Source organism: Manacus candei, unplaced genomic scaffold, assembly GCF_025592945.1.
Source record: "Manacus candei isolate 608988 ecotype Guabito, Panama unplaced genomic scaffold, ASM2559294v1 h1tg000082l, whole genome shotgun sequence".
In the NCBI taxonomy this organism is placed as follows: Eukaryota; Metazoa; Chordata; class Aves; order Passeriformes; family Pipridae; genus Manacus; species Manacus candei.
In genome coordinates this window covers 765,209-790,978 of record NW_026138130.1, presented here as the reverse complement: position 1 = coordinate 790,978, position 25,770 = coordinate 765,209, and the positions used below count along the sequence as shown (strand labels likewise).

Here is a 25,770-nt window from a genome sequence, read left to right as displayed (position 1 = left end):
AAAAGTTTAGGAGTGGTAAGCCATTAGCTCAACAACTGAAAAGTGGGTTACATTTAAGTGTATTTTATTCATGGCTATTTAATTCTGGGAGTTCTGCAATTGCCCTTAAATGGGCAAAAATAAAGCAGGGGGTAAAGAATCTAGTATAGCACAGCACTCTGAAAACCTACAGAGAACAGCATTGCAGGATCATCTGAACAGAAAAAATGAGAAGGTTCAAGAAAAGTATTGAATTCACAACAGCTCATGGGCTCAAACCAGCCTGTAACTTATATCCAACAATCTTGTTAAAACTGATTCCCTACTGAAAGTCCATTTTCTCCTCCCCTTTTTTTTTCCCCCTTCCCCTTGTGTTACAAAGTGTAGATACACTTTGATCCTCAGGCTAAAAATATTTTTTGCCTTTCCCTCCACTCCCTATTCCTATCTCTAGACAAGTAAGATATTCACAGTAGTGGTTGTTAAAAAATAATGTATCATTCAACAGCTGTTTGCTTCACTACAGTTAAAGCAAAAATAACTAATATCTTCTGATGAAACATGTTCCCACAGCTCCTCACCTTCACTAAAATGCTTTGCATTGTTGAAATAGTCCCTTGTTATACTTAGTTGATAAGAGAACTGCAGAAAAAAGGTTTACTGAACCCTAAGACCCTTCAATGCAGAAATCATTATTCCTTTTAATGAAAAAGAAGGCAATAGCATCACTAGAGTAATGTGCATCTGCTACAAAGAAAAAACTGAGTGTTACACACCATCATTCTCTCAAACAAATGTCTTTGTCCTCACAAAACCTGAACACAGATTACCAATTAGCAAACATGTATTGTAACATCCTTAAAAAGCCAGTTTCCCATTTCCTTACTAGCTGTACAAAAATCTGTAATTTCTAGTGAATGAACATATTTACTCTTGTATTTCTTTCTGAAAGGCCACATTTCCTCACACAAAGTCAGCAAGCACACAGTATCTCCCACCTCGATAGCACTCAGCTCCAAACCAGCTCCCGCCTTGGGCAAACAGCTGTTGAAGGGCAGATTTAAACTTTAAACAAAACCTCATTATTTAACTGCATAACAATAAAGTCTAAAAGCAAACTTTCCTTCAAATTGTTTTGCAACTGCCTGCAGCACACTCCAGGGAAATCAGAGAGAACTCAAGAAGCTCTTCAAGAATAAGCAGCAACAACTCAAAGCAGCAGCCAGTGCTGAGAATTCCACATTGTAGAACCACTTCAACCCAAGCCCAGCATACCATAAACTTCGTTTCACACACACCATGGTTATTTCAAGTCAGTTTTGACCTCCATGAACACGTGGTATATCATTACTTACCCTCTCTAAAAATGCACCTGATGCACTAAGGAATGAGGGTTCGGAGGACCTTTTCAAACACATATTTTTGAGAGCTTTTATTCCTGTTCTGAAGGCATCTTATTAAAAACAGTCACCTTGCCTCCTCTTCAGAAGTACAGTTCAGTTTTATATAGGTACTGTACACAAGTGTATATACAAAAATATTTGTAGGAAATAGTTCAGAGACGTTGCACATTTTGGTGAGTCTGTCAGAACTTTTCCAAGATGACAGAGAAGAAGCTTTAAAATAATCTAATGATCCTGTCTCACAGCAAGTGTCAAGTTCAGCTCCCTCTCCCACACACACACACTTGCTATAGACAGCGAGACAGCCTAACCAGCCATATAAAAAAGGCAATGTTTATTTTTGAAATAGCATGAATGTTGTATTTATTCTCTGCACAGAGGATGTTAAAAGGTAAAAAACAACAGTTAAATAAATAAATAAGTACCAGTTCACTCCAGGCTGAAGCCAGAGCACTGACACGGAACAATCCTCCATGCTGGAGAAATACAGCCTGCTATGAGACACCATTCTCAAATTCACCAATCTATACAGTTACCAGAAGCTTTTGGTCTTTTAATGGTTTCAACTCAAACTTGAGCAGTGTAGGGCCCAGTATGGAATGTTTGTGAGCTTACATGTCACTGTTAGGGATGAAAGTTGATTGACTTATCAGGTAAAAAAAAAATAAATTTAATGCCTCAGTACTCTGTGTCTTAACAACACACAACTAAACCTCCCTTATCTGATTAGGGAAAAAAATCTGAAATTATGAAACACTTCCAAAGACTTGAACAGAACATTTTAAAGAGAATATACTGTTTAGGCAGAATACAGAGAACACTAAGTACTATATTCTATTTAAGAAACAGATATGAAGGATTTTTTTGTCAGTGATGTTGAAATTACATATGTCATTCTGAGACAAATCTGCTTCTCTCGGGACTAAAAGATCCAGATGTTCCTACTTCCAGTATCTGGCTTCAGCACCAGACAGCAAACAAAACAACCTATCCCTTTTATCAGTGTGCAAGGAGAGCTCTCCAGCACTGGCCCTTTCTCTACCCTTTTCTCCCTCTCCAAGTTTTTATTCCTTTTCAACAAAGCAAGCACACAAAACACAACAGTATAATAATGGAGCTTCCACTAGAGACTTACTGCTAGCCTTTAGTCAGTTGGACAAGCAAAAAAGGGCAAAAAGTTATCTGACTTTTATCATAAACTATGATTTCAAATGCAAATACAACTACTTGTAAGCTAAACACACTGTATTGTGTTTTGCAGTTGACACTATGCAGGAAAACAATGTTGAGAGGTTCTTTCCAAAGAATATGAGTATTTATGTTCCCAATTTAGTGACTCATACAGCCAGCAATTTGAGATTCATTTAACTCTATCCTCTTCAAGCTTCTGAATTTGAATAACAACAATAAGTTGTTATTCAAGAGTTGTAACAATAAACACAAAGAATTTTTCCATGATTTTTTAAAATCTAGATTTTATCTAGAGGAAAACTATTTCCATAAATATTTGTGCTGTTTCTGTAAAGAATATTAAAAGGGCTATACAAAGTTAAGCAAATTTAAGGGATAATTTACTAAATAAAAAAGATGTGTTTTCTGAAACTAGCACTGATATTAAGTCTTTTTCAGGTAATGGTAGACTCAGAAAAAGAAAAGAAAAATGAGATCCAGCATGCATACCCAGTGTAAAATTAATGCAACCACTGCCCAACTTCTTCATATCTTCTCATCCTTTCAACATATTCCTGCCTCCCTCAGAATAAAGTTTATCCTCAAAAAGCCCATACATTAAGAACAAATGAAACACAAGAGAAATGCCACCCCAGTTGAGACAAACACAACCCATTTCCCCCTTTCTCAGAATCACTGCCAGGGAACAGCAGCAGGTTCAAGATTTTATCTGCCTGGAATGGTGTCACATTTCCTCCTTAATATTAAAATGATGATCCTTTCAGCCCTCTGTCTTAATAATCACGACTACTTCATTCAGGAGTGCTGCACAATTTAATACATCATTGAAGTGTTTCAAGTTGGTTTTGCATTTATTTTCTTGGTTATTTAATACATTCAATGGTAGACAAAAAGATCTATTGTCCTAAAATTATGTTCTTTTCAGTCTTTCCAGCTTTTCACCTGCAATTGCTAAGTGCAGTCAAAATCCAAACTTACATGGGAAAGTTTGCAAGATCACCCCTCCACACAGCAATCAACTCACTTGAGAGAGTTTTTTCTAGGATATTAATTACTTATGTGTGGGGCATCAACAAATGCTATTTTTGACAGCACCTATTTCTGTAGGCCAGGTTTTTTTAGGGCTCATACTCACATAAGAACCTCACTATCTACAGGGGAACACCAGGTTTGGGGTGCCCCCATCATAAGCACATGTCAATGCAAACGTGGTGGTGCTGCCATCCCTGCTTCTCTCACCTCTCCCAACCACCTGCTCTGGGCATGCACCAGTTAGGGCCACACACAGGCAGAAGCAGTCAGTCACCCCCAAAATACAGGCTGACCAAAGAGTTCCTTGTGGTCTTCAGGTGATGGTCCAGACAAAACTTTCCGGGGGAACACTACTGTTATATCTAACATAAAATCAGTAGGATTCCTGATACAGTACAGACAGTGTAATGGACATACTCTTCTCCCAGTTATAAACCCAAAAATTTAATTGAGGAAAATGGTGAAATGTTTAAAATAAACTAATGAAAGCTGTACTTCTATTTAACAACTAAAATGTCTGAGAGATGATAGCAGTGCAGCAGCTGTTCTTGTTCTACAGAAACCACACAGGTCCAGATAATTCCTGCCAACTTTCCAAGTTTATATAAGCTTCAGTGGTATAAAAGCCAGTAAACCTTTTTTGAATACAAGTTGTACCACACATTGATTACAACTGCAGTGTTAGGAGGACTATGGGGGTAATTAACTCTATACAGAAAGGGAAAAAAACACAACAGTATAGGGCACCTTTCCAGTTACATTTCTGATTGTATACATAAAGATTTAACATGAAAGGCAAAAATTCTCTTTATTTTATTGTCAAGAACATAAAACTTCTGCTTCTTGTCCAGTTTAAACAATTTTTTGGAGGGAATTGCTGGATTTCACTCCTGGCCATGCCCTCAAGTACTGCCCCTCAGCAGTGGTCTGTATGAGATACACGTTACTTCAAACACCTTCTCAGATCTGAAATCCTCAAGCTACTCACAGCATGTGACTAGGAAGTAAATAAATGTACAGGTACCTATGCCCTTGTGTTTAGGTATTAACAGCCTGGTCCATTCACCAGCAAACCCCTTCAGCTGGATCCTTTGCTGTGCTGAGCACCTGCAAGTTAATCATTGCCCACATTTCAGTACCTGACAGCACGTCACTGCACGGCCAACCCTGGCAGACACTGGGTGGGAGAACACATTTGGTTTGTTTGTACATCCTTTATGTTGCATTTGGGGGTGGAGACCACCACAGTCACATGCTACAGAACCATTTATTTCAGTACAGCTACTTTGTAGCTCTTATAGTCAACAGCAAAGCACAGGTGTGTGTTAATCACAGGTTGCTGGAGCACATTCACCAAGTCCTTTCTTTTCCAATTTTTTAACCTACTGCAGTACAGGAATTCTATAGTCTCCTAAAGACTTGGGCAAGACTGCAGCCATTTTTTAATTCCAGATTTCATATGAACCGGACAACTGGAATCCTCACAAATTAAGAGGCACAATTTGGTAAAAAACCAAAGGGACTTACATAGAGACTACTTCAGTTAAACAAAATAAATCAATGTGTGGTTTATAGAACCCCAGGCCTTTTAGTCTTCCACAAACGTATCATTTCCCAGTTTCCCTACATATTACACAGGAAGAAAGTGGCAACTCTTAACGAATTACTTCTCCTAATGCGCCTCACACTTATACACTGAGTAATAGGTATCTGCAGTACAATACATACACATAAAGCACTCCAAAAGGATTCTAACTGCATTCATTACAAAATTTGTAGCAGCAGGCAGATGGTTCCCCAAAAAACATTCAGAAAACACGTATCATCAAAAGAGATTGTTCAAAAACCTAAACCACTGAAAACATACAAATAAAACTCTAACACCAACAAAATTTAAGAGGTCAGGTTAATTTTCTTTAACACCTAAAGCAAAAGATTTAACATGAGGAAAAACTAGCTCCTGAGTTAATATGAAGACATTACACATAAACTCCCGAGCAGAAGCAGGTACTGCCCCCTGCAATTCATGAGCAGCAAAACAAAACAGTTTTGTTTAGGGCCATGCTGGCCACTTGCTGGAAGCAAGTCCACATAATACACCTCCAAATCATGCGCACATACGACTCCCACAACTTGGACTGACGCCAGAACAACTGTCTACACAAAAGCAGTCCTGAGAAGAAGTGAGCTATTCAAAACAGAGCGGAGGTCTGGGAGAATGCGCAGGGAATGACACTGAATGTTACAGTGTCTGCACGGGTCACGAGGCCCTGTCACACTGAGAACTGATACGCACGGCTCCGATGGGGAATTGAACAGGATTTCTGATCAAAACAATATGGTTTCTTGTTTACTGAAACTGCATAACAAATATTTACTGAAAACAGGAATCATGTCACACATAGAAGAATTTTAAATAGAAAAGCTAAATCCAGTTAGGGACAAGCCAAAGCTATTCCTGTGCATTCCCTTATTTCATTTGCCCCAGGGCAGCTCAGGGGTTTTTTTGCTACCTACGTTCTGCAAACCTTTTTGTTCTGCAGTAAATATTTTAACTCCATTTGTTTCCAAATCCTATGTCTTCTTCTATTCTGAACTTTCTGTTCAACTCTGTACCGAAACAACATCCATCTCCTAACTTGTTGCACTTCATAGACCTCTATATGTGCTAAAGAACTAAGTATGCAACCAAATTAACACTATGACAAGTGTTTCAATATGAACAAATTTTCTCTGACCTTTCACTGAAAGTGCACTAAAGGATAACATTTAACTAGAAATTATATCAGTGAGTGTAGTCATACATGGAAAAGGTATACGTGAAGATCTGTACATGCACAAGATGGAAGAACTATGAAGAAAAATAGAGATATTCATTACCGAAGTTGGAGTTCCTGCATTAATGTAAATGGTTCCCCAGTAAATCACGGGTCTGTGCCAAGCACAGCGCAGGATGAGCTGTAACACGCTGGCACCGCGAGTTCACCTGCACCAACTACTCGAACCTGGCGCTCGCCGGTCCGTGCCTCGCTAATCAGCGCTGTCTCTCATTACAGCCCCTTCACAGGCTGCCGTGCCGCGCTTCACAAGTGTAAGTCATTACGCTCCGGGGTTGTTTTTTTCCACTTTCCTTTCGGCTCGAACCTCCCCCCACGTCCTCCCCCGAGGAGGAGGGAAGGGCCGAGAGCGGCCCCGGGCCCCGCCGAGGCAAAAAGCACCGGGGGCAGCGCTGGTCCGTGATAACAGCGCGGGGTTCAGAGGCGGCGGCAGCTCCCGGCACCGCGGCCCTTCCTCCTAAACCCGCACTCCTGTAAGATCTGCCACTAAACAAACATTAAAAGTTCTTCAAAACCGCAAACAAATAAAGGCACATCGCCCGTTGAGCCCCGAGAGAGAGCGGGTCGAGCGCCCGGTGCCGCCTCACCGGGGCCCTTCAAAGGGCTGCGGGTCCCGAGCGGAGCCCGCGGGTCCCGCCTCCCCACACCGACCCCGGTGGGGCAAAGCTCGGGCGGTGCGGTCCCCCTGTGCCTCCCCATCCACGGGGCATCGCCGGAGCGGGGCGAGGGCGAGAGGAGATGGAGGAGGGCGCGTCCCGTTCCCCGCACCAGGAGCTGGCGGGAGCCCCTTCCCGAACCGCCCCCGCTCCGTGCGGGGTCCCGCAAGGCGCGGCGGGTCCCCCAGGTCAGCTCCGCCACGGCCGCCCCCGGCTAATCCCGGAGCAGCCGAGCCGGGCAGCGCCCACCTGCCCAGCCCCGAGGGGCAGCACTCACCTTGCGCCCTCCTGCTCCTGCTCGGCCCCCGGCATGCGGCTCCCGGAGCTGCCGCCCCGGCCCGGACCCGGCAGAGCCGCCGGCGAGGGCAAGAAAGGGCGGCGGAGGGTGGGCAGGACGCGGGGGTTCCAGGGCTCCCGGCGCTGTCAGGGCGGGCGGAGGGAGGGAGGGAGAGATGTGTGAGTGTGTGTGTGAGTGGGAGTGTTCGCCCGCCCCGCCCCGCCAGCCCCGCCCAGCTCCCCTCCCCTCCCGCTCCGGCTCCTCATTCCCGGCTCCCGGCTACTCTTCCGATGGGCGCCCTGTCCTTCCCCTTCGCTCCGCGTCCTTTCTAAAATGCCCACCCGGGCTCCGGCCTTGGCCACTCTGGCCTCCCTCGTGTCCTACCTGGAGAAGGTCGTGGAAGCCTCGCTGGTGTTCAGAACAGTTCAGAAGTCAGAGCGACCAAAAAATGGCCAAGTGCACCAGTCACACGCAAAGTACCTCAAACGAGATTAACGGCAAGCGACCAGGAGCGGGTTCCACTAGGTCAAAAACCTAGAGAAAGTAGGGACAAATACTGGACAGGGGGTAACAGCATGTGTGTTTTGGACGAAAGAAATAGTATGGAAATAGACTCAAAAGTCCTACTGATCAGGGAAAAAAAATAGCAACGTGAAGGTGGAAGCAAGTACATCATGAGCACTTTATATAAGGGACTATCTAGTATGCATTTGTACCGTGTCTAATAATCTTATTTTCTGTAACCAAAGCCTATATGTACTAGATCAGTGTAATAATAAATACTAACAATGACATAATTTTAAACATATGCAAAGTCAAATGAAATTGTAGGTGGTAGGTCTCTTGCAGTAGTAGCAGGGTAAAGTAGTAGAGGGTAAAGTTTAGAAATACGAATCCTGCCCTGCTTTCCTGATTCACTGTCACTGTTATTCCCACTCCACCCTCAGTAGCTGAGCATTGTCCAACTGTTCTGCAAAGAGATGGTGATTTCCTTCCTAACACCTAAACACACCTTGGCATGTTTGCAAAAGCTACAATAAAGAGCAGACAGTTTCCTTTCTGTTGATGACTCATGACCTTTATGGGTACATCCCCTGTATTAGACATTGCTAAAGACAAGTAGGTCTAATTCTATTCTCACTTTTAATTATTTTGAAATAAGTATGATGTAACTGACAGCAATGAAATCACTCCTGATTTTCATCAAAATTATAAAGGAGTCATTCTTGCAAACCAGGTTCCCATCAAGCAATGCACTTCCAGAGGAGTAGTACCAAGGAGTGCTAAGGGGCTGAAACAGGCCCCTGCAGAGTCTGCCCCAAGGTAACTCACACTTTAGAGGTCCCTGGGGGGTGTTGGAGAGGAAATAAAACACATTGTTTAATGTCTGCCCCAAACCTACCTCTTCCTTCTCTTGCAGTTCTTGCCGTGCCAGCTCCATCAGTGGATGACTTGCTGCAGCGGTGCCACAGAACTCTGGGACATCAATCAGTGTCCTGCTGTTCTATCACATAAGTTATTGCAAAATGGCAAAAGCTGCAGTAATAGTGTCTCTAACCAAATCCCTTGACTGGCTGCTGAAAGAAGCACCATTATGGCTCAAGACATAAAACTCTGTGTTCTGCCTTCAGCTCCCAGCAGCCCTATCTCTGTTCTGAAGTGGATCCATTTCCTATTTCTTATCTAGTTCCTTCCCACTTCTCGTGTAACACAAAGACAAAAACACTTGCTTATGGCCTTTATATGACCTGTTGTGCACTTGTGAGGAAAAAAATTCTGACTTGTGACGCACTAAACAACTGCTCTGTTGTGTGTCCCACTCCCATTATTAGGATCTGATTTCATAACCAGACCCACTGACATTGGTTGAATCACCTGAGAAATAAAGCATTACTAAAAAGGGTGTGGCCACAGCATTCTGAAAAGGCTTAGAAAATGTTGCCAAAAAGAACTTATAAATCATGACTATAGTTCCACAACTTGCACTATAGGTTATTTTTATAGGGTAGTAGCTACCTGCCCTGAAAATACTCCTGGCACTAGTTTTCTTGATGTAAAATCCTTCTGGGAACTTTTTTTTCTTTAAAGCACAGTTTAGTAATTATGTAAAAAATAAATAAAACAAGTCTGTTCCCCAAGTGTTTCATTCTCCCTTTTGCTATGCAAGGCATCCAATCTTTTGACAAGTTTAATCCTCTGTAACTGGGCTAGAAATAAAAATTTCTCAGCCACGAAAAAGGTGACTTCCACTTTTAGTTTTGATCTGTATTTTTACTGTACTGTCAAAAGTAATGAAGTTTACAGTTGGTTTGCAGTTGTTGGGAATAGTCAAGATTCCAATAAAGGGAAGAGTGAAGCCTCCAAAGGTTTATTTACTCTGAAATAGAAAAAAAACTATTATAACAGTCTCCCAGGCCCTTTGTGTAATCTCAGGTTCCATGTCTATTAGTAAGAAATGCTGTGTTCCCTAGCAAAATTAGATTATGATTATAAATAGCCAAGTATTTCTAGTTGAGTAAAATGTCATCATAAACCTGGTTGGCTATTATAGAAATTCAGAGCAAGTTTTGTGAAAAATTTGATGTTGATTTACAGTCAAAGGGTTAATACAGAATTTGCTCAGGGAGCAGATGTGTTACAGTTTAGAATTATGTGAAACCACAGATGCACAACTTCCCTCGTGGACACAAAATGCCAAATTGATGGGCTATTCTGAAATAAACTTACCTGACTCATACAATCAACAAACCTCTCTTCAAGTAGATCTTTTTGCACACCAGTAGTGACTAAATAGTTAGAATTCCAACTAAATCAGCAGCCCAAGAGGACAGCATTCCATACACTCACTCATACTAGTTCAGTCTTCCATGTATTGTCAAGGCCTGTGACCTTCCCAGGAGAGTCTGGAAAAAAGTTTGATTTTTACAGCTTCCTGTACATTAAAATAAGGTCCTTTTATTAAGTGATGAAGAAAATTCTCCAGGTATTGATTTCTTCTTCCATGGATTTTTACTATCACAACTATCATGTCTATTAATAAGTTATTACATCTAACTATATATAACTAAAATTCCCCCCTCCCCAACATCTTTAATATCTTCACGTTTTCAAACTTCCAGCCTCCCACAGTACCTGTGTCCAAATAAAACACAAAAATCACTAACTGAGCTTTTAGTGCTGAGGTAGGTTTGGGCAAGCACCAATTCTTGTAATCCAGGTGACATCTGACAGTGAGGAAAGAACATTTCCTTTTCCTCTGCTCTTTATGAACAAAACAATATGACCAATCTCCCCTTTTTCCACAGACTGCTACAAATTTTAAAACATTGTCCACAGTGCAGGTACCCATAACATCTGAGGTAAATCACACTTTATTAAATCAGTTCTAAGAGGGTAAAGAACAAAACTTTATCTTGTAATAAAATATATAAATTGGTCACTGTTCTGGTTTTTGCAAGTCTGAGAAGCAGCAACAGATGACAGCAAGTAAAATAAAATAATTTATAGCTGACAGAGTGAAAAATTCCTTCAGGTGATCTATAGTAGAGCCTTTAAGAAATAATCTGGGGCTGACCAGTTACAGTTTGAATGCAGATATTGTGTGCAATACACAGTTTTCGCTATAACTCAAAGTGTTGGTTGTTGTGTGGTTTGTGGGTTTGTTTTTTTTTTTATTCCAGGGGTGTATCATTTCAGCATCAAGTCATCATAATATTTAAATGCCAGATTAAAAAAAGCAAAAGGAGAGCTTCCTCCCTTAACTCTTTTGAGATGTATTATCCATATGCACATCCTCATTTCAAAGCATATCCTTCCCCATCCTCAAGGTGTAAGAATTTTGGGCCAACAGCTCTCAGAGCTCATGTACAGGGCTCCAAGGCAGAGGATACACAGATTAGGACTGCAGAATATACATATGGATAATGCATGTCAAAGAAGTCCAGTTCAGACACAGAGAAATAACTTACCAAGTCCTCCTTTGAATTAATAACACTACTCACATGCTTAGAATCACAGAATTGTTGAGGCTGGAAATGAACTCTAAGAGGACATAGGAAAAATAATTACATAAAATCACATTAAGGCAGTTTTATTAAAAAATAAAATCAAATCAGATCTAGTCTGTCCAATACAGAAGTTTTAGAAAATTTTTTACACTTGTTTAGTTATAATAAACACCCCCCAAAACAGCTGTTTCCCTTCCAGCTGTAGGGCATGAACAGCAGTTAGCAAGTCTGGTTGGCTGTGTGTAACTGCACTCAAAGTGTGCAGAACTAAACTACTGCACTTTTAAGCCATTTCTTCTTAGACTATTAAGAAAAGTCCAAGGGATGAAACTGAACAAAAATATTTTATTTTTATATTTAACTTCTAAATTATAGTATAATAAAAAATTTATTTCTGCAAAGGTCAGCTGCATCCTATTTTCAACAGTTGATGTGTTCATCTACAGGTACAAATCATGGCAACAACAATACTCATCATTCAAAATGCTGAACACACCACCATATCTTGAGCCTTCAGTCTTCCAATGTTTTTTCCACCCTCCCAGAAAATACATTATAAAACATCCAAACAATATCCACACACTTCAGTCTAGCAGAAATTAAGGGGATCCCTTCACTACAAACATTCTGTTTAGAGTTTACTAATGCTTGAAAATACTAGTAAGCTAACCTTTAATATGTGTGTTAACATATTTGTCTTTTAAAAAGTAACTTTTACAAGGATTTTTGCTGTTATTCTCATTACAGGAAAAATAAAGAATTCTTGCCAATTCAGTACTATGTCCTTCCAGTATCTCAGTATACAAGATATTTTTCTAATTGTTTTAAAACTGTGGCTTTGTAAAAAAACTATACTAAATCAGATTAAGTATTACTTCTCTCACTTTTGTACATTTTAAGTGTGGGCTGTCCTAATCTATATTTTCAATTAATTATTTCTTCTTAGTACATACAATATACCATTTCCACCTTAAGCTAAGAAGGAATTAAGGAATTTTTCTGGCCCCCCTTCTCTAACACATTTGACTGTCATCTGCATAGACCTTTTATAATTAACAAATGAGATTTGCAGGATTGTACAGCAAATTCTGAAGAAATAAAAATAAAAACATCAATGACAAGTTATTCTTTGTGCAACTGCCTTCGCCCCTTTTCAAAACTCAGCTTTCTTAGAGCTCAAAATGAAAACTTAATTTCATTTCATAATACCAATTCTGCTACTGAATTTAATGGAACATGGAAATCTTCCCAATCTTTAGTTTAGCATAAAATAACACTAGGTGAGCTGGGACTTCCCATGGCTGAAAGCAGCATTACCTTCACCAGCTGACAAAGAAACTGCAGTTTTGGCATTTCAATGCACAGCAGATCTTCAGCACACAAACTGTGGCACCTTTCTGCCTTGGCTTATCAATCCAAACTCTCCCTCTACTAAAACAACAAGAATTGCACCAAAACAAGATCCTTCATAGCTGAATTTAGTGGAGGAGCATTTACCTCTAAATGATTCTGCCTGGTTTGACCCAGGAATTTTTCAACTTCAAAGGAAGGGAAAACACAGAGAATGTTGCCTTTTATACAGCCCAAGGTACAGCATTAAAAAAAAAAATCATTGAAGGTGCAGATGGTTCACTGTGTACATAAAGCTACCTAAACTTAGATATTGCAAGTTTTGAGGTTTTCCAGTTTGTGTTCTCTGACATTCAGAAAGCAGGAGGAGTAAGGAACCTGACATTAATGGACAAGGCCCTCCAGATCCAACACATACATCTAATTGATCACAGAATTCCATATTAAATTGCAAAGCACGTCCAAGTTCTGACATCGATGGTTATGTTCAAATAATTGATGCAGCACTTTCTTACTCCACCTGTGACAACAATCTCAAGAGGCTTTTATTTGGAAATTCAAATGATTAAATATAAACTGACACAAAAAAAACCCCAACCAAATCAAAACAAAAACAAACCATGAAAACAACCCAGGAGCTTTAAAGCTACTCAGCCAAAATCATCACTTGTTTAATAGTTCTAGCTCACTCTATTAAAATGGATAATACAATGTAACAGTTAGCAATGTCTAATTCTCTTCTATCAAAACTGAGAGAATATTTGAGGTACTGGAGTTCTCCCTTAGTTCTCCCTAAAGTAGCCTCCTGCTAGTGGAATGTGAATATGGGTTAAATGACACAGAATCTGCCTCCATAAGCAAAATTAGCAAAGGCACATTGGTGAGGTGTCCTTTCCTATTTGCTGTTATCATGCTTATTATAATAGTGCCTAGAACTGCAGTTACATAGGTGTGTTTTACTTAGGAGAAGTTGCTCTTTGGAAACAGGAGGGACATTTTGGATGAAGATACACCCACCTGGTCACTGCAGAAAACAGGACATGCATGCTCTGTGCCTGTAAATAAACATGTCCATTGTAGTTTTTGCTTTTTTTCTTAATATAACACCAGCAACACTTCACTGTCTTAATCATTAAGTAATGATAAGTGTTGTGAACTGCAAAGTAACTCACAGGCTTCTGTTTACTGGTTGGCTCAAAACAAAGTATTTCTGCCTGTTAACTGCTTGTCTTTGGCTTGTTTTATCCCAGGTGATTTTGTAGCATCATGTCCTTGAAGGATAAAACAAACCCCTCCATAAAGCATCCTCATCTCATGGCTGAGCAAATCCAGAATTATATCTTCCATATAAAATCTGCTCTTCAAAGTATTCTTTCCATTAGCCTTTCCAGGAAGAAAATAGAAAACTTTGTTTCCATGGTATCACTCAGCATATGGAGGACCTATATTTTTGTCTGTTATAAAAATGATACTTCAGCCTCAGAATGGTGCTACTTGTGAGTCATCACAGCCAGACTGGGGAGAGGAGACAGGAACTTAATGCAGAATAGGAAGACATGCACTCATCTGAAATTAAATACTGAGACACATTAACATCTGGGAGAAAGAGGAGACTGAGGAAAGGAGCACATACATTTCAAAAGAAAATTTCTTCCTATGGAGAATTTCTTGATCTCACCTTTGGCATTTTATCTTACTTCTGAAAAAAATCTTGTTTTCATTCACTACAGCACTCCTGCCACCAAGTACATCAGCACTTAAAACTAGAGGCTGGACTACAAAATTTACTAAGACTTAATGTTCTAAGCTATTTTATGTCCAGTTCCAAATTATTTCTAGCAAAAAATAGTATGATTATGGCATCTGTAAACAGTTGATATCATGACATTTAAATTATAACAGGAATAATTTTGAAATGTATTCACTTCTGGTTTTCCATGCTGCATTTTTCAAATTATGAAAGACTTGTTATAAAAAGACCAACAGATTAAAGTTTACTGGCCACAAAAAATGGAATAACAGATCTTCTTCAGAGAACTATTTTTTCCTTCAAGTAGGTTTAGTGCTGAGACAGTGTGGTGGTTAAATCACAAACAGAGCTGTTGATAAAGTGGCAATGCATAACAACGTGGTAATGGATTATAAAGGAGCAATTGCCTGCAGTTCATCAGTATGGATGTGGCAATGAAGTTCTGCCTTACATATTCCAGGCACTAAGAACTTTGGAGCAGTGATTACAGGAGGTTCTTCTTCTCCTACAAAAGGAAAAAAAGAAGTGAGATTTGTTAATTGAAACACTGATTTTGGACTTGGTCAACATTTTAGAAACAATGCAAAGAAAACTTATGCAACCCCTCTGGACCATCCTGCCATACATCCCAGAGGCTGAAGTACCACACTCAGCAATATCTTATCTAAAGAAACAATATTAATTTTCTCCCCAGGCAGGACATCCTAGGGAAGGCCTTACTAGTGAATGGACCTGGTAAAGCCTTGGTTGTTGGTGTTTCCTCAAAATTAAACTGGTTTGAATTTCAGTTGAAGATGCCCAATATGATGATCTCTTTGAGAATCTTTTCTTTGCAGATCAGTAATCTGCACAGGACCCACACTGAAAGATAGGAAGTATTACTAATTATGTGACTATGTAAATAGTATTAAAAATAATGTGACTTATGATTTTAATTTCAGAGATTAAATAAAACTGTCCTTTAAAGAAGAAAGATCTACTTTGAGATGCTCAATGACAGAGCTATTGATGTCTGTTCTGACCAAGCAATGGGTAAAAAATAGGTAGCCAGGAGAGAAATGGTAGTGTGAATTCAGAGTAATAACTTGGCCATGTCCATCTCTTACAACAAAAGCTAAAAAATTCTATTTATTCCTCCCACTATCGGGAATATCAATATTAGGGCTATATATGTTTTGTATGTCTGGGACAGTAAAGAGATTTAATGGGCTGCACTCCAGTAGGCAGATGACGTTCAGTTCTAGATACTGTCTCCTTTTCATCCTGTACCCAGTTAGGATCTGGTTTGGGAGAGGGGAGGTTTGAGGGACAGTCAGTCAAGGGGGTGCTTTTGGATAGGGACAGTAAATGGGAAAAGGGCAGAAATTATTGTGGTTTATTAAGACATTGGAACATCAGTGTTAAGATCCAACTCTCCCAGCCAGAGCTATAATGTTTAACCTCTACAGCTGAAGCATGTTAACAAGTAGGTATGTGACTGGAGAATTAATTACTGCAAAGACTGGCTCTTTCTTCCAGTGCCCCCTTGCAGCTGGGAAACCCAGCTGACAGTTCAGTGATTGAATCAGGAGGGGAACACTGGGAAAGCATTCTTACAGAGAGGCCATACATTCTAAACCAGCATCCTACTGTCATCCAACACTAGAACTGTTACAGAGATCACCATCCCACAAATGTCAGAGAAGGCTAAGTTAGAAGACTGTAGGAAATTAAAGAATACAGTATGAATTTTGAAAACAAGACTATTCGTGGTTTAAGTGATTAGATCAGTAAATCTGTGCATTTTTTTCCCTTGAAAATTTTTTGGGGTTTTAACTACTTTGTCCTACAGACTATCTATCTTATAAATATACACACTACATCTGTAGATTGAGATCTACATTCTCTTCCTCCAAGATAATTCTGGCATCAAACATTAGTTATGAATTACCTTATTAATAATAAAAAATTAATTTAGCCAAGAGAAAAGTCTAATAAATTAGCTCACTGTCAAGACTCTGCAGAAAGCAGAGCAGTATCCCACCATCCAAATGGAATATTCACCTGTGGTAGCCACTTAAAGAAAATCTCAGCAAAGAGCACTTTTATCATTCGAACACAATTGCTGGAACATTCCACACTGATGTAGTTGTGATGCCAGTTCAATATGCTGTAACTAAGTAAAGCCAGATCAGCTTTTATATAGCCTGAGGCAAAATTTACACCTTCTAACTGGAGGCTTCTAAGCTGGGTATCTATTTTGGAGAGTATCTTCCAAGCATCTAAATTCCTCCACTGAAACCCATTTGTCCATTCCCCCAGCCCTGTATCTGATGAGAAGCCTGATGTCATTCTGAAACCTGAGTTAATCACAGTACAGATGATATCCCTCAAGGTTTTAGTATGTGCTGGAGCAAAATAGGGTGTCAGGTTTAGATTTATGGCTGTCTGTGAGAATGCTTCACCATATCACCCTCTTGATTAAACCACACAGCTGTCAGCTGGAATCCCAGCTGCCAAGGAGTCCTTGGAAGAAAGAATTCTCTCCAAGAATAGGTCAATTAATGAGAAGTGACTTATTAATAGAAATTTAGTGAAATCTTACCTTGCTAAGACTCCCCCACACACTTTAAGTTAAGAAAGAGATTCATGTTTCTAACGTTACCAGAAGCTGTTTTACCATCTTTATACAATGCTTACCTTTCTCTGCAGCCACCTATACGGCTCCTCACATATTATCTTACCTATTTTAAGATGGTAGAAATATGCTCACAGTAACTGAATGTAATTTTTGAAACTGCTGTATCTTACCCAAACCTGATGATGAAGAAACACTTCCTGTAATGGAAGATGTTTCCATTTGGTCTGTCAATAGTCCTTCCATTAAAGGTAAAGATAATTCAGATGAAGGAACAGACGAATCGTAGATTCCAGAATCTCGAGGCATGTCTTTTGAAGCTTTAACAATGTGTAACAGTGGCTGAAGAACAGAGCTGCCACCACCTTGAATGTCCTGAGTTTCTATATCTTCTCCAAGGTTTAAGTGCTGAATTATACAGTGAGAGTCTGAATTCCCTGCTGAAATAATATTTACATCTGTTTTCAGGTAAAAATCGCCATCCATCACCTGTTTATTCACTAAGTCATTTAAAACCAAGCCTGAATCAAATTTTTCCATGACAGGCTCCGAGTAATGTAAAGAAGGTGGAGGGAAGGGAATAAATTGTTTCTCAAACCAATCTGGTTCCTGATCAATGAACTGATGCATGTTGCAAATAGCAACATAGAGGGACCTCCCAGATTTGCTCCTGAAATAATTCCTTTTGCTAATGTTAACGGGAAACACCTCTGAGTCCTGTACACTAAGATCTCTGGAGTGTAAATGTGAATACAGCTGAGGCAGATTGTCCATGAGTTTGTATTTTGTGCTCAGATCCAGAATAGCAGGGATGTCTCCTTCACAGGAGTAATCAAAGTAGACTGCAATGAACTTGCACAGGTCAGCTGAATTCTGCTTTGCTTGACGAAGCTTCTCTGCAACAGTCAACACAGCAAACAGAAAGAGTTCTCCCTTTCCTGCATCTTTGGTTACCCCTCTGTGCTTCCAGTTCTTTTTTTCAACAAAGTATTTCATTCCTTTGGAACATACAATGATGATAAACTGGGACTCATTTATTTTTTTAACAAGCCACTCCTTCTGATCTTCTTTACAATTTTTTAGATCTTCCCACAAATCCAGGGCCACCTGAAAAGGAAAAAAAAAGCATTTTGGTTCATATTAATTTTTAGATTATTAGATATATTTGCTAATAAAACTTAAATGAGTTACACTGAGTCAGCCTGTATTTATCTGACAACTGAGAATTACCGGTGAGTTTAACTACAGCTTGTTCTTGATGCTGTTTTACAAGAAAAATAAGTAATAATCAACATAACATTGACAGTGGACAAACTGAAATCAGTCAAATAAATAATGTCAGTAGCTCTTTACCAACATAAGCACAGCCTCACACTCATCCTAAACTTTGCTTGTGGGCTGAAAATTACCCTGGGCTCAGGAAGTGGGAAAATTTTTATTTATTAAAAAAAAAAAAAAAAAGAAAGAATGCTAGTTACTGTATGTAACCATTTTGCTGCTCATTTCTTACTTAAAGAAAAACATACCTAATTATATCAGTGTTACATACAAATTTATGGAACCAACATGTAACTGCAAAGCCAAGTAGCTGAAAGTAAACCAAAACCTTAAAATACAAAAGCACTATGGACTTGATATACAGCATTTTCTCCTGAGGAATAAAAAGAACATAGAAAATAGGGCCAGATCCACTAAATTACAATTTACTTATGTGATCAAATTAGATCTTATCAATCCACAATAAACAATTGTGCCTGCCTCAAACAACTTAAACCATTGTATATCTGGGTCCATAATGTGCTGAATGTAATGGAAACAACAGACAGAATTGTTTAGATTGAAAAAGACCATTAAGATCAAGTCCAAGAATTAACCCAGCACTGAGAAGTCTACCACTAAACCATGCCCCTAAGAGCCACATTCATCTATCACCTTTTGCATGCTAATGTAATCTGATACCAAGAATTTTCATATCTAGATAGAAACATAATTAGTGCCTATACTATCAAGTCCTCCCACTTAGGAAGCAACAAAGCAGCAGCTTTATCTGATAAGTTCTGAAAATTTTATCCTAAGAGTCATCTTATTTTGTACTTTGACAGATTTTCTGACTGGATGGTCATCGTGGGTTCCTTCCAACTGGACAATTCCATTCTATCCATGGGGGAGAGAAGTTTTACTGCTCTTGGGAGGTACTCTGAGAAAGGTACAATGCAGGTAGTTTTGTGTATGGTTTTGTTTTTATTCTTCAAAATCTGGTCTGATCTGCTGCCTGTGAGAAAGGATTTTTATTATGGTCATGTTATTATTTTAAATGGCTATTAAATGCCACTGGTTTTGTCCTTTATGAGAAAACACTACTATTCCATCTGAAAAATACTTGTGTAACTGTTCCATTATGCATTGAGTATCACTTTTTATATTAAACTCCACAGCTTTAATAAAAACATGTATTATTTCTGTTTGTAGATGGCATCAATATTTTGTTATATAAATTTTAAATTATGCCTGAGACCAGCTATTCCATGGTTCATAGTTACAGCAGTAACACTTACAGCTCACCTTAACACTAGTCCAAAGAGGTGCAGTGTGGCAGGGCTAAAGTACATCTCTTAAAGGGGGATTCAAGCAAGTTATTCATAAAGCACCTTACTTGAACTATTTTAAACTGATGAACAAATTGTGACCCCACTAAAAACGTGAGGCCTCCATTGTGTTACTGTGTTTGGGCACCAGAGAGCAGACTTGCTGCAACCAAACCCAGCTCCAGCTCATCCCCTTTACAGCCCAGTGGGGGAGGAAAAAATGCAGCCAAAAGAGACTAACGATCGCCCTGCCTTTTTCCATTCGAAAAGTGAAAGACCGGCCACATAGTGATTATATTTTAGAAACTGGTATGAGATTCTAAGCCTAGTCAGTCAAAGTAACAATTTGAATCTCTCACAGCTTTCAATCAAAACCAAGAAAAAGAGTTACTGATTTTACAGCATTAATAGAAGTAAAAAAATAAAAATCAATTAAAATGAATATATAATGTCAACAATTTATCCTAATTACAGTTTTTGCTCTATGAGTAGGAGTTTTGACATATTCAACTACTTTTAAATTACAATCCAATACATATTTTAGGAAAACTTAAGTATATAAGGTAGACAGCAATACCTCTTTGTGGCTGCTGGCTATAAAGATGCAAGACTTACTAAATAGAAAAAGTACTTAATACAAAACAAGCTAAACACGGTTGAAGAAAGGTCCTGGAATCCTCATTTCCTAATTTTCCACCATTCTGTTGCCTTTTTTTTTTGTTACACTGTATATGATCTGTCCATTTCCCCAATTAAAGAAAATTTATACAGACAATATTTAGCAAAATAACAAAAGTTATCTCTGTGAAAAGGAGAGATTGAAATACCTCATTTTCAAGCACATAGTTTTGGGAGTGCTGTTTCAATTAAGGAAAAGTTGTTTAGAGAAGCCATGCTGAATTTACCTCACAGCCACAAAAGTCCTGAAGAAAATAAGCAAAGCACTGGATGACATTAATGTGTTTCTGGCAATCTTTACTGGAATAGCAGATGAACACTTTTGGCCGGGGATGAAGTCTTTCCACATGGAGACCTGCAGCATATGCTGAAGATTCTGAGCTCTCCTCATCTAGATGGGAATATATATTTTCTAAATTGGAAGAGAGAAGAGAGTTCACACTATAAAGTTTTGTTTTGGCTTTTTAGAACTTTTGTAGGCTCTTTACTAATGCATACAGTAAGGACTTTTTTTCTGAAGATCTGTCTTTCCATCCTGGGAAAGAAAAGTTGCACACAGTCTATTTATCCAGCTTATGAGTTGCTACATGTGGGACACACTTTCAAAGTGAAATGGGAAGTTATTTCTGTAGCACTCAAAAAACTCAAGAAAGATTTTACAAATACAATGAGGTTATTTCACCTCTATCCAGCTTCAACAGTCTTCATGTCTCTGTTCAAATATTATAAGCCATAAAGATGTATCATCAAGAGTTTCCTGTCTAACAAAGTCTCTTGTTTTAAAAAAAAACTAAACCACAACACAAGCCAGGTAAGAAAATTAAACTCCAGGAACACAGATCACTTCAGAATATCATCCAGGATCTCTCTAGTGTATACATACATACAATGTGTTTGGACATTAGTTTGACATTAATTTGAATTAAGATATGATTAATTTAAATCAAAACAGCTATTAGTGTTTCTTTCCTTGCATAGATGCTTTTATGCTGGAGCATAAAAGTCTGGCCTTATGCCAGACTAATTCAATCTAGTTCTACAGCTGATTAAGCTAATTTGGAATAAAGCATGAGAATTTCAAAATACAAATATCCATCTAGGGATTTAATTTAGAACAATTCATCAGGAATAAGTATTCTGGAACAACTCTCTCTGTAGACAAATCCTCAGTGATTTGTCTGGGGTTTTTGTTGGAACTGTGCTAGCTGTGAGCAAAGGGATAGCTACAGAAGACCAGAAGGTAAAAGGATTTAACCCAGCTGGCATATAGCACTTGCACTGTATCTCAGTGCCAAAATTCAGGTGGATAACACAGATATGTGAGGCTTGGAGAAGTAATCTCTTTTTCCATATTCATGAAACCACATGATTCTCTAAATTCTATAATGCTGATGGATTTTTAACATCTCAATGTATCAAGTGCTGCTTGCCAGCTCCTGGATACAGAGGAGAGGGAAGTCAGCAAGGATGGCTGGAATCTAAGTTAGAAAAACATCTGCAGGCAAATCTTAGAAAGAGTAAATTTAGGAAGATGGTTTAGGATGAAATGTAAAGGCAACTTCCAGCAAAGTGAGCGAATCTGGAGTAATAGATATATGTAATATTCCAGACAGCACTCTGAATTGTATTGGCATCACATGGTTTTACTTCCCTTCTGATTTAAAATAAATAAATATTAGACATTTTTGAGTGAAATAAGAGAATGAACTGGAATGTTTAAAACAAATTACCAGCAAGCACTGATTAAGAATTTGCTACAGGTTTCAACACACAAAAAAGCTGTGGGGAGGAAGGACAGAGAAAAAGAAAAGAAAGCTCTTCAGATAAAGGTATTTCTAGAATTAGCCTACCAATTAAGACTATTTTGGTTGCAAAAGTGTATCTTTAAATGAAACCCTGTACTGAATAACCCCTCCTACCTTGCTGTTTCTTGCGGCACATCACTGTGAAAAGGGTTGCAAATGCTGAAATAACAACTAAGGGGACTGTGATGGCAATGGCTCTGATCGGTCCAGCCCACGGAGAATGCACTGGGGAAAATAAAGCACAATTATCTGTATGCAAATTAGCTGAATTACAATTATCTAATCAAATCTTCACACTGGGAATGCAAAACTGCTGCAGTACACTGTTATCAGGTAATTCTCAAATATACAGGAGGATCAAACACCATGTTCTGCTCCAGTTTAAATAGGTTTTATGCTGGTTGCCCCCCCCACCACAGCATTAGTGTGGCCAAGCCAAGTGCCAAGAGCTGCTCACCAACTCACACCTCCCCAGAACAACTTTACATCAGGTGTAGTTTTGATAAGACATGCAGTGGTCATTTGGACCCGACAGGGTTTTGTTCCAGGGTGCTGAACCAGCCACTTGGAAAGAACAGTCTTCCTGCAGATATGACCTTAAGCAATGCCCACTAGGATTCAGTCTATTTTGCCAGTTGCTTCCATCTGTGGTTTTTTTGTGTCTGCAGCTACATCTTGAAATCCCTGTTTAGCTTCTCAAACACAGGTCTGATCCATTGGCATGCAGAGCATTCACCTGACAGGTTTTCCAGATGGCTTGGTTTGATTTCAGAGCTGAAGGACACAGCCAGGTGATGTGTTTGAGCTGTTCTCACAGTTCCTTTACATTATTTCCACACTGTGATGCTGCATACAATATCAATTGTATGCAATTAAGGATACGATTCTTCATATCCACATATCCAAATAAGCCACTTCCCCACAAAGATTTCCAGTGATGTACTGATCTAAACTCCACTAAATACAAATGTGCAGAGATGCACACGTGTATGTACAAGTGTGCATGTCCACTCTCTTTTGATTAGGTCAAAAAATCCCAGCACAATTGCCTCAATAGTCTTGATTATGGTAAACAAAGAACAAATAGAGACATTTCCAACATAATTAAAACTGAATCTAAATTAATAAAGCTAAATATAATATCTTGTTTAAAAGACAGAACTCATACCTGGTTTAAGTGCATAGTGCATTGTTTTCCTTGTTGTATTGGTGTCATCAACCAGCTTGGAAAAGCAAAAGAGGAATTTTATTTATTTTCTGCAATATAACTCTATAAAGTATAACTATATATAACTATACAAATAACTATAAAAGTTTTCATGACCAAGTGTGAGGAAACTTATTCAGCAAGTTAAAACTAAAGAGCAGCACAAACTGGTATAATAAAAACTGACCAAACCACAGAATTACAATTAAAAAAATATAAAAATCAAAGTCCAGGAATTATGCAGGTCCACACTTCAATTTAAGGCACAGATGAAACTGCTACACACTCAGGGAAGTGAAGTTATGGAAAGTTCAAGAACCATCTAAAAAATTTATTTGCCCAAGGTACTTCAGTAGGGATGCCTGAAGTCCAATTTTATGAATGTGATTTGAATACTTTAATTTTAGTTAATTTTTCCATTATCATTCTCATTTAGCTGTTGCACAAAAGACAATTGATAAATATTACCTCAATTATATAATCCCCTGGAGATACGTTTTGGAGAACACAACTTGTAGTGTCTGTGTTTTGCTCCTACATCAAAGAAAGAATACTTTGCAAGCCATTCACATACTTTTAAAACCTAACAAACAATACATTCACATTGATTTACAAATATGCAATGCCCTCTTGTATTAACACACCTTAAACCAGTAAAACTAAGTCTCTCCATTCAACTGTACAATCTCTGCCCGCGGGACTAAAATATGATTAATTATTAAAAAAACCCCACCCTTATACATGAACTCTACATTATGTCCTGAAGCTCCACAGCTTTCAGACATTCAGGATGAAAGGTTGGCCAGGGAGAACAAACTTGCCATTGGATAATAACCAAAGTTAAGGAAGACAACACAGCAAGTTGCAACTCCTATAACAAGACTCAGACACACGGCTGCACAAACCACAGAGAGTCAAAATTCCACACACAGCCCAAACCAAGAGCTACCCCGTGATACCAGCTCTAGGTGGGTAATCTACTAAGTGGTCAAATCTGGTGCAAAGGTGAAATTAAAAAGTAGGAAATAATACGTATAAAAAAAATAATAAACCAGTTTGAAGTACTTATTAGTTGTAGGGTTTTCAAGAGAGAGAACAGTGTCTCCCCACTTGCTTATATTATCCAGGTCCATATGGAGCCCTCAAGCCTGGTTTTGATTGATGAGTTCTATCACAGAACAATTATTATTTACATAAATACTACCAAATAGTTTTAAAATTTTAAAACTGATACTATTTTATATTAAGTTTGTAAAGCTTCTATAAGAACATCTCATGGTAACAGGTTTGGTGCTTTTAAGAGCTGGAAAAGTCAGCCACGTACCTGTTTGCAGGTCTTTTGCTTAAATGGCCCTTCATGCTTGAGTTTGTAGTGAAGAAAGTAATATCTAAACCCGAAGCTGTGAGGTGCATGATCAAAGGACACTTGCATGTTAAAACCCTGCTGGGTAACATTCACATTCCTTGGCTTCCAGTCTGTCAGAGGAGATATTCATGAATTGGAAAATGACTCTTCAGGTACAGTAACTTTTTGTAAGATGAGAATACAAGAAGTGTTACGTTTTACTTACAAGGTTTGCAGACAAGGTTTTCTGGCTGTAGCAACAATTCACATGCTACAAATATACAGAAAAATTATTAATTACACAGTATCAATATGCTATGCTATTTAAACAAAAGAAACATGGGCAAAACTAAGGAGTTCATCAGTTTGAATACCTCCACTTTTTCCCCAGACTCTAATATGCCTGGACTAAATATATTTTGCATACTTAACTTCTTTGTTACAAATTCAAGTCCCTTCTCATCTTTATATGAGAAACACAGCTCCACTAATTTGAAAGTAGCATTCCTTAGTGAGACAAAAGGGATAACACCAGGCACAGCACATCAGGAAAGGAAGTTGAAACTAGCCTTAAATACATTTATTCAGAATAAATATGTACACTGAGCACTATTACAAATGTTACCGTGGTCTGCATCAATAAACAGACTTGAAAATACTTAAGAAAGTCTTATAGGGGAAAAAACCAAACCTAAGTGGGACAAATATCAACATTTCACCCCAAAGGGTAGTACTGAATCACGTGCAACACTTACGTCTGGTTCGGAAGAAAAATGGGTGATAATTACTTTCATTTTTAACGGAAGGAAAAGGAACAATCTTTACAAAGTAATCTGTTTCAAACTTCAAATTTACAAAGGGCTGGGATTCCATTTCCTACAAAAAAGACAAGATTGCAACATATTTCAAAATCAACTATTATAACTGAAAGTGGTTTTTTTTTTTTTAAACAAAGCCAAGAGTTTTGCAATCAAAAGCAGAAATTAATACACTAAGAATTCTTTATCTACCCCTCCATTCCACTTTGACATGAGGAATCTCAATACAGTGT

At 38.7% G+C, this 25,770-nt stretch overlaps 2 protein-coding genes across 7 annotated transcripts in view; both read right to left on the bottom strand.

Annotated features, from left to right (window-relative positions):
• Positions 1 to 7,536, bottom strand: part of ARHGEF3 (Rho guanine nucleotide exchange factor 3) — a 113,195-nt gene extending 105,659 nt beyond the window's left edge. For 2 of the 3 annotated variants that reach the window (XM_051811561.1, XM_051811562.1), the window contains exon 1: positions 7,376 to 7,536. In XM_051811561.1, coding sequence (XP_051667521.1) covers positions 7,376 to 7,410 — 35 coding nt within the window. In that variant the 5' untranslated portion in view covers positions 7,411 to 7,536. The remainder of the gene's footprint in view (positions 1 to 7,375) is intronic. The other variant, XM_051811564.1, reaches the window with a different exon arrangement.
• Positions 7,537 to 14,564: 7,028 nt separating this feature from the next.
• Positions 14,565 to 25,770, bottom strand: part of IL17RD (interleukin 17 receptor D) — a 56,260-nt gene continuing 45,054 nt past the window's right edge. For 3 of the 4 annotated variants that reach the window (XM_051811547.1, XM_051811548.1, XM_051811545.1), the window contains exons 5-13: positions 25,475 to 25,595; positions 24,946 to 24,990; positions 24,699 to 24,850; positions 23,843 to 23,908; positions 23,336 to 23,390; positions 22,282 to 22,392; positions 20,590 to 20,774; positions 17,273 to 18,206; positions 14,565 to 14,987 (exon numbers count right to left, since the gene is read on the bottom strand). In XM_051811547.1, the coding sequence (XP_051667507.1) occupies positions 14,872 to 14,987; positions 17,273 to 18,206; positions 20,590 to 20,774; positions 22,282 to 22,392; positions 23,336 to 23,390; positions 23,843 to 23,908; positions 24,699 to 24,850; positions 24,946 to 24,990; positions 25,475 to 25,595 (1,785 nt within the window). In that variant the 3' untranslated portion in view covers positions 14,565 to 14,871. The remainder of the gene's footprint in view (positions 14,988 to 17,272; positions 18,207 to 20,589; positions 20,775 to 22,281; positions 22,393 to 23,335; positions 23,391 to 23,842; positions 23,909 to 24,698; positions 24,851 to 24,945; positions 24,991 to 25,474; positions 25,596 to 25,770) is intronic. The other variant, XM_051811546.1, reaches the window with a different exon arrangement.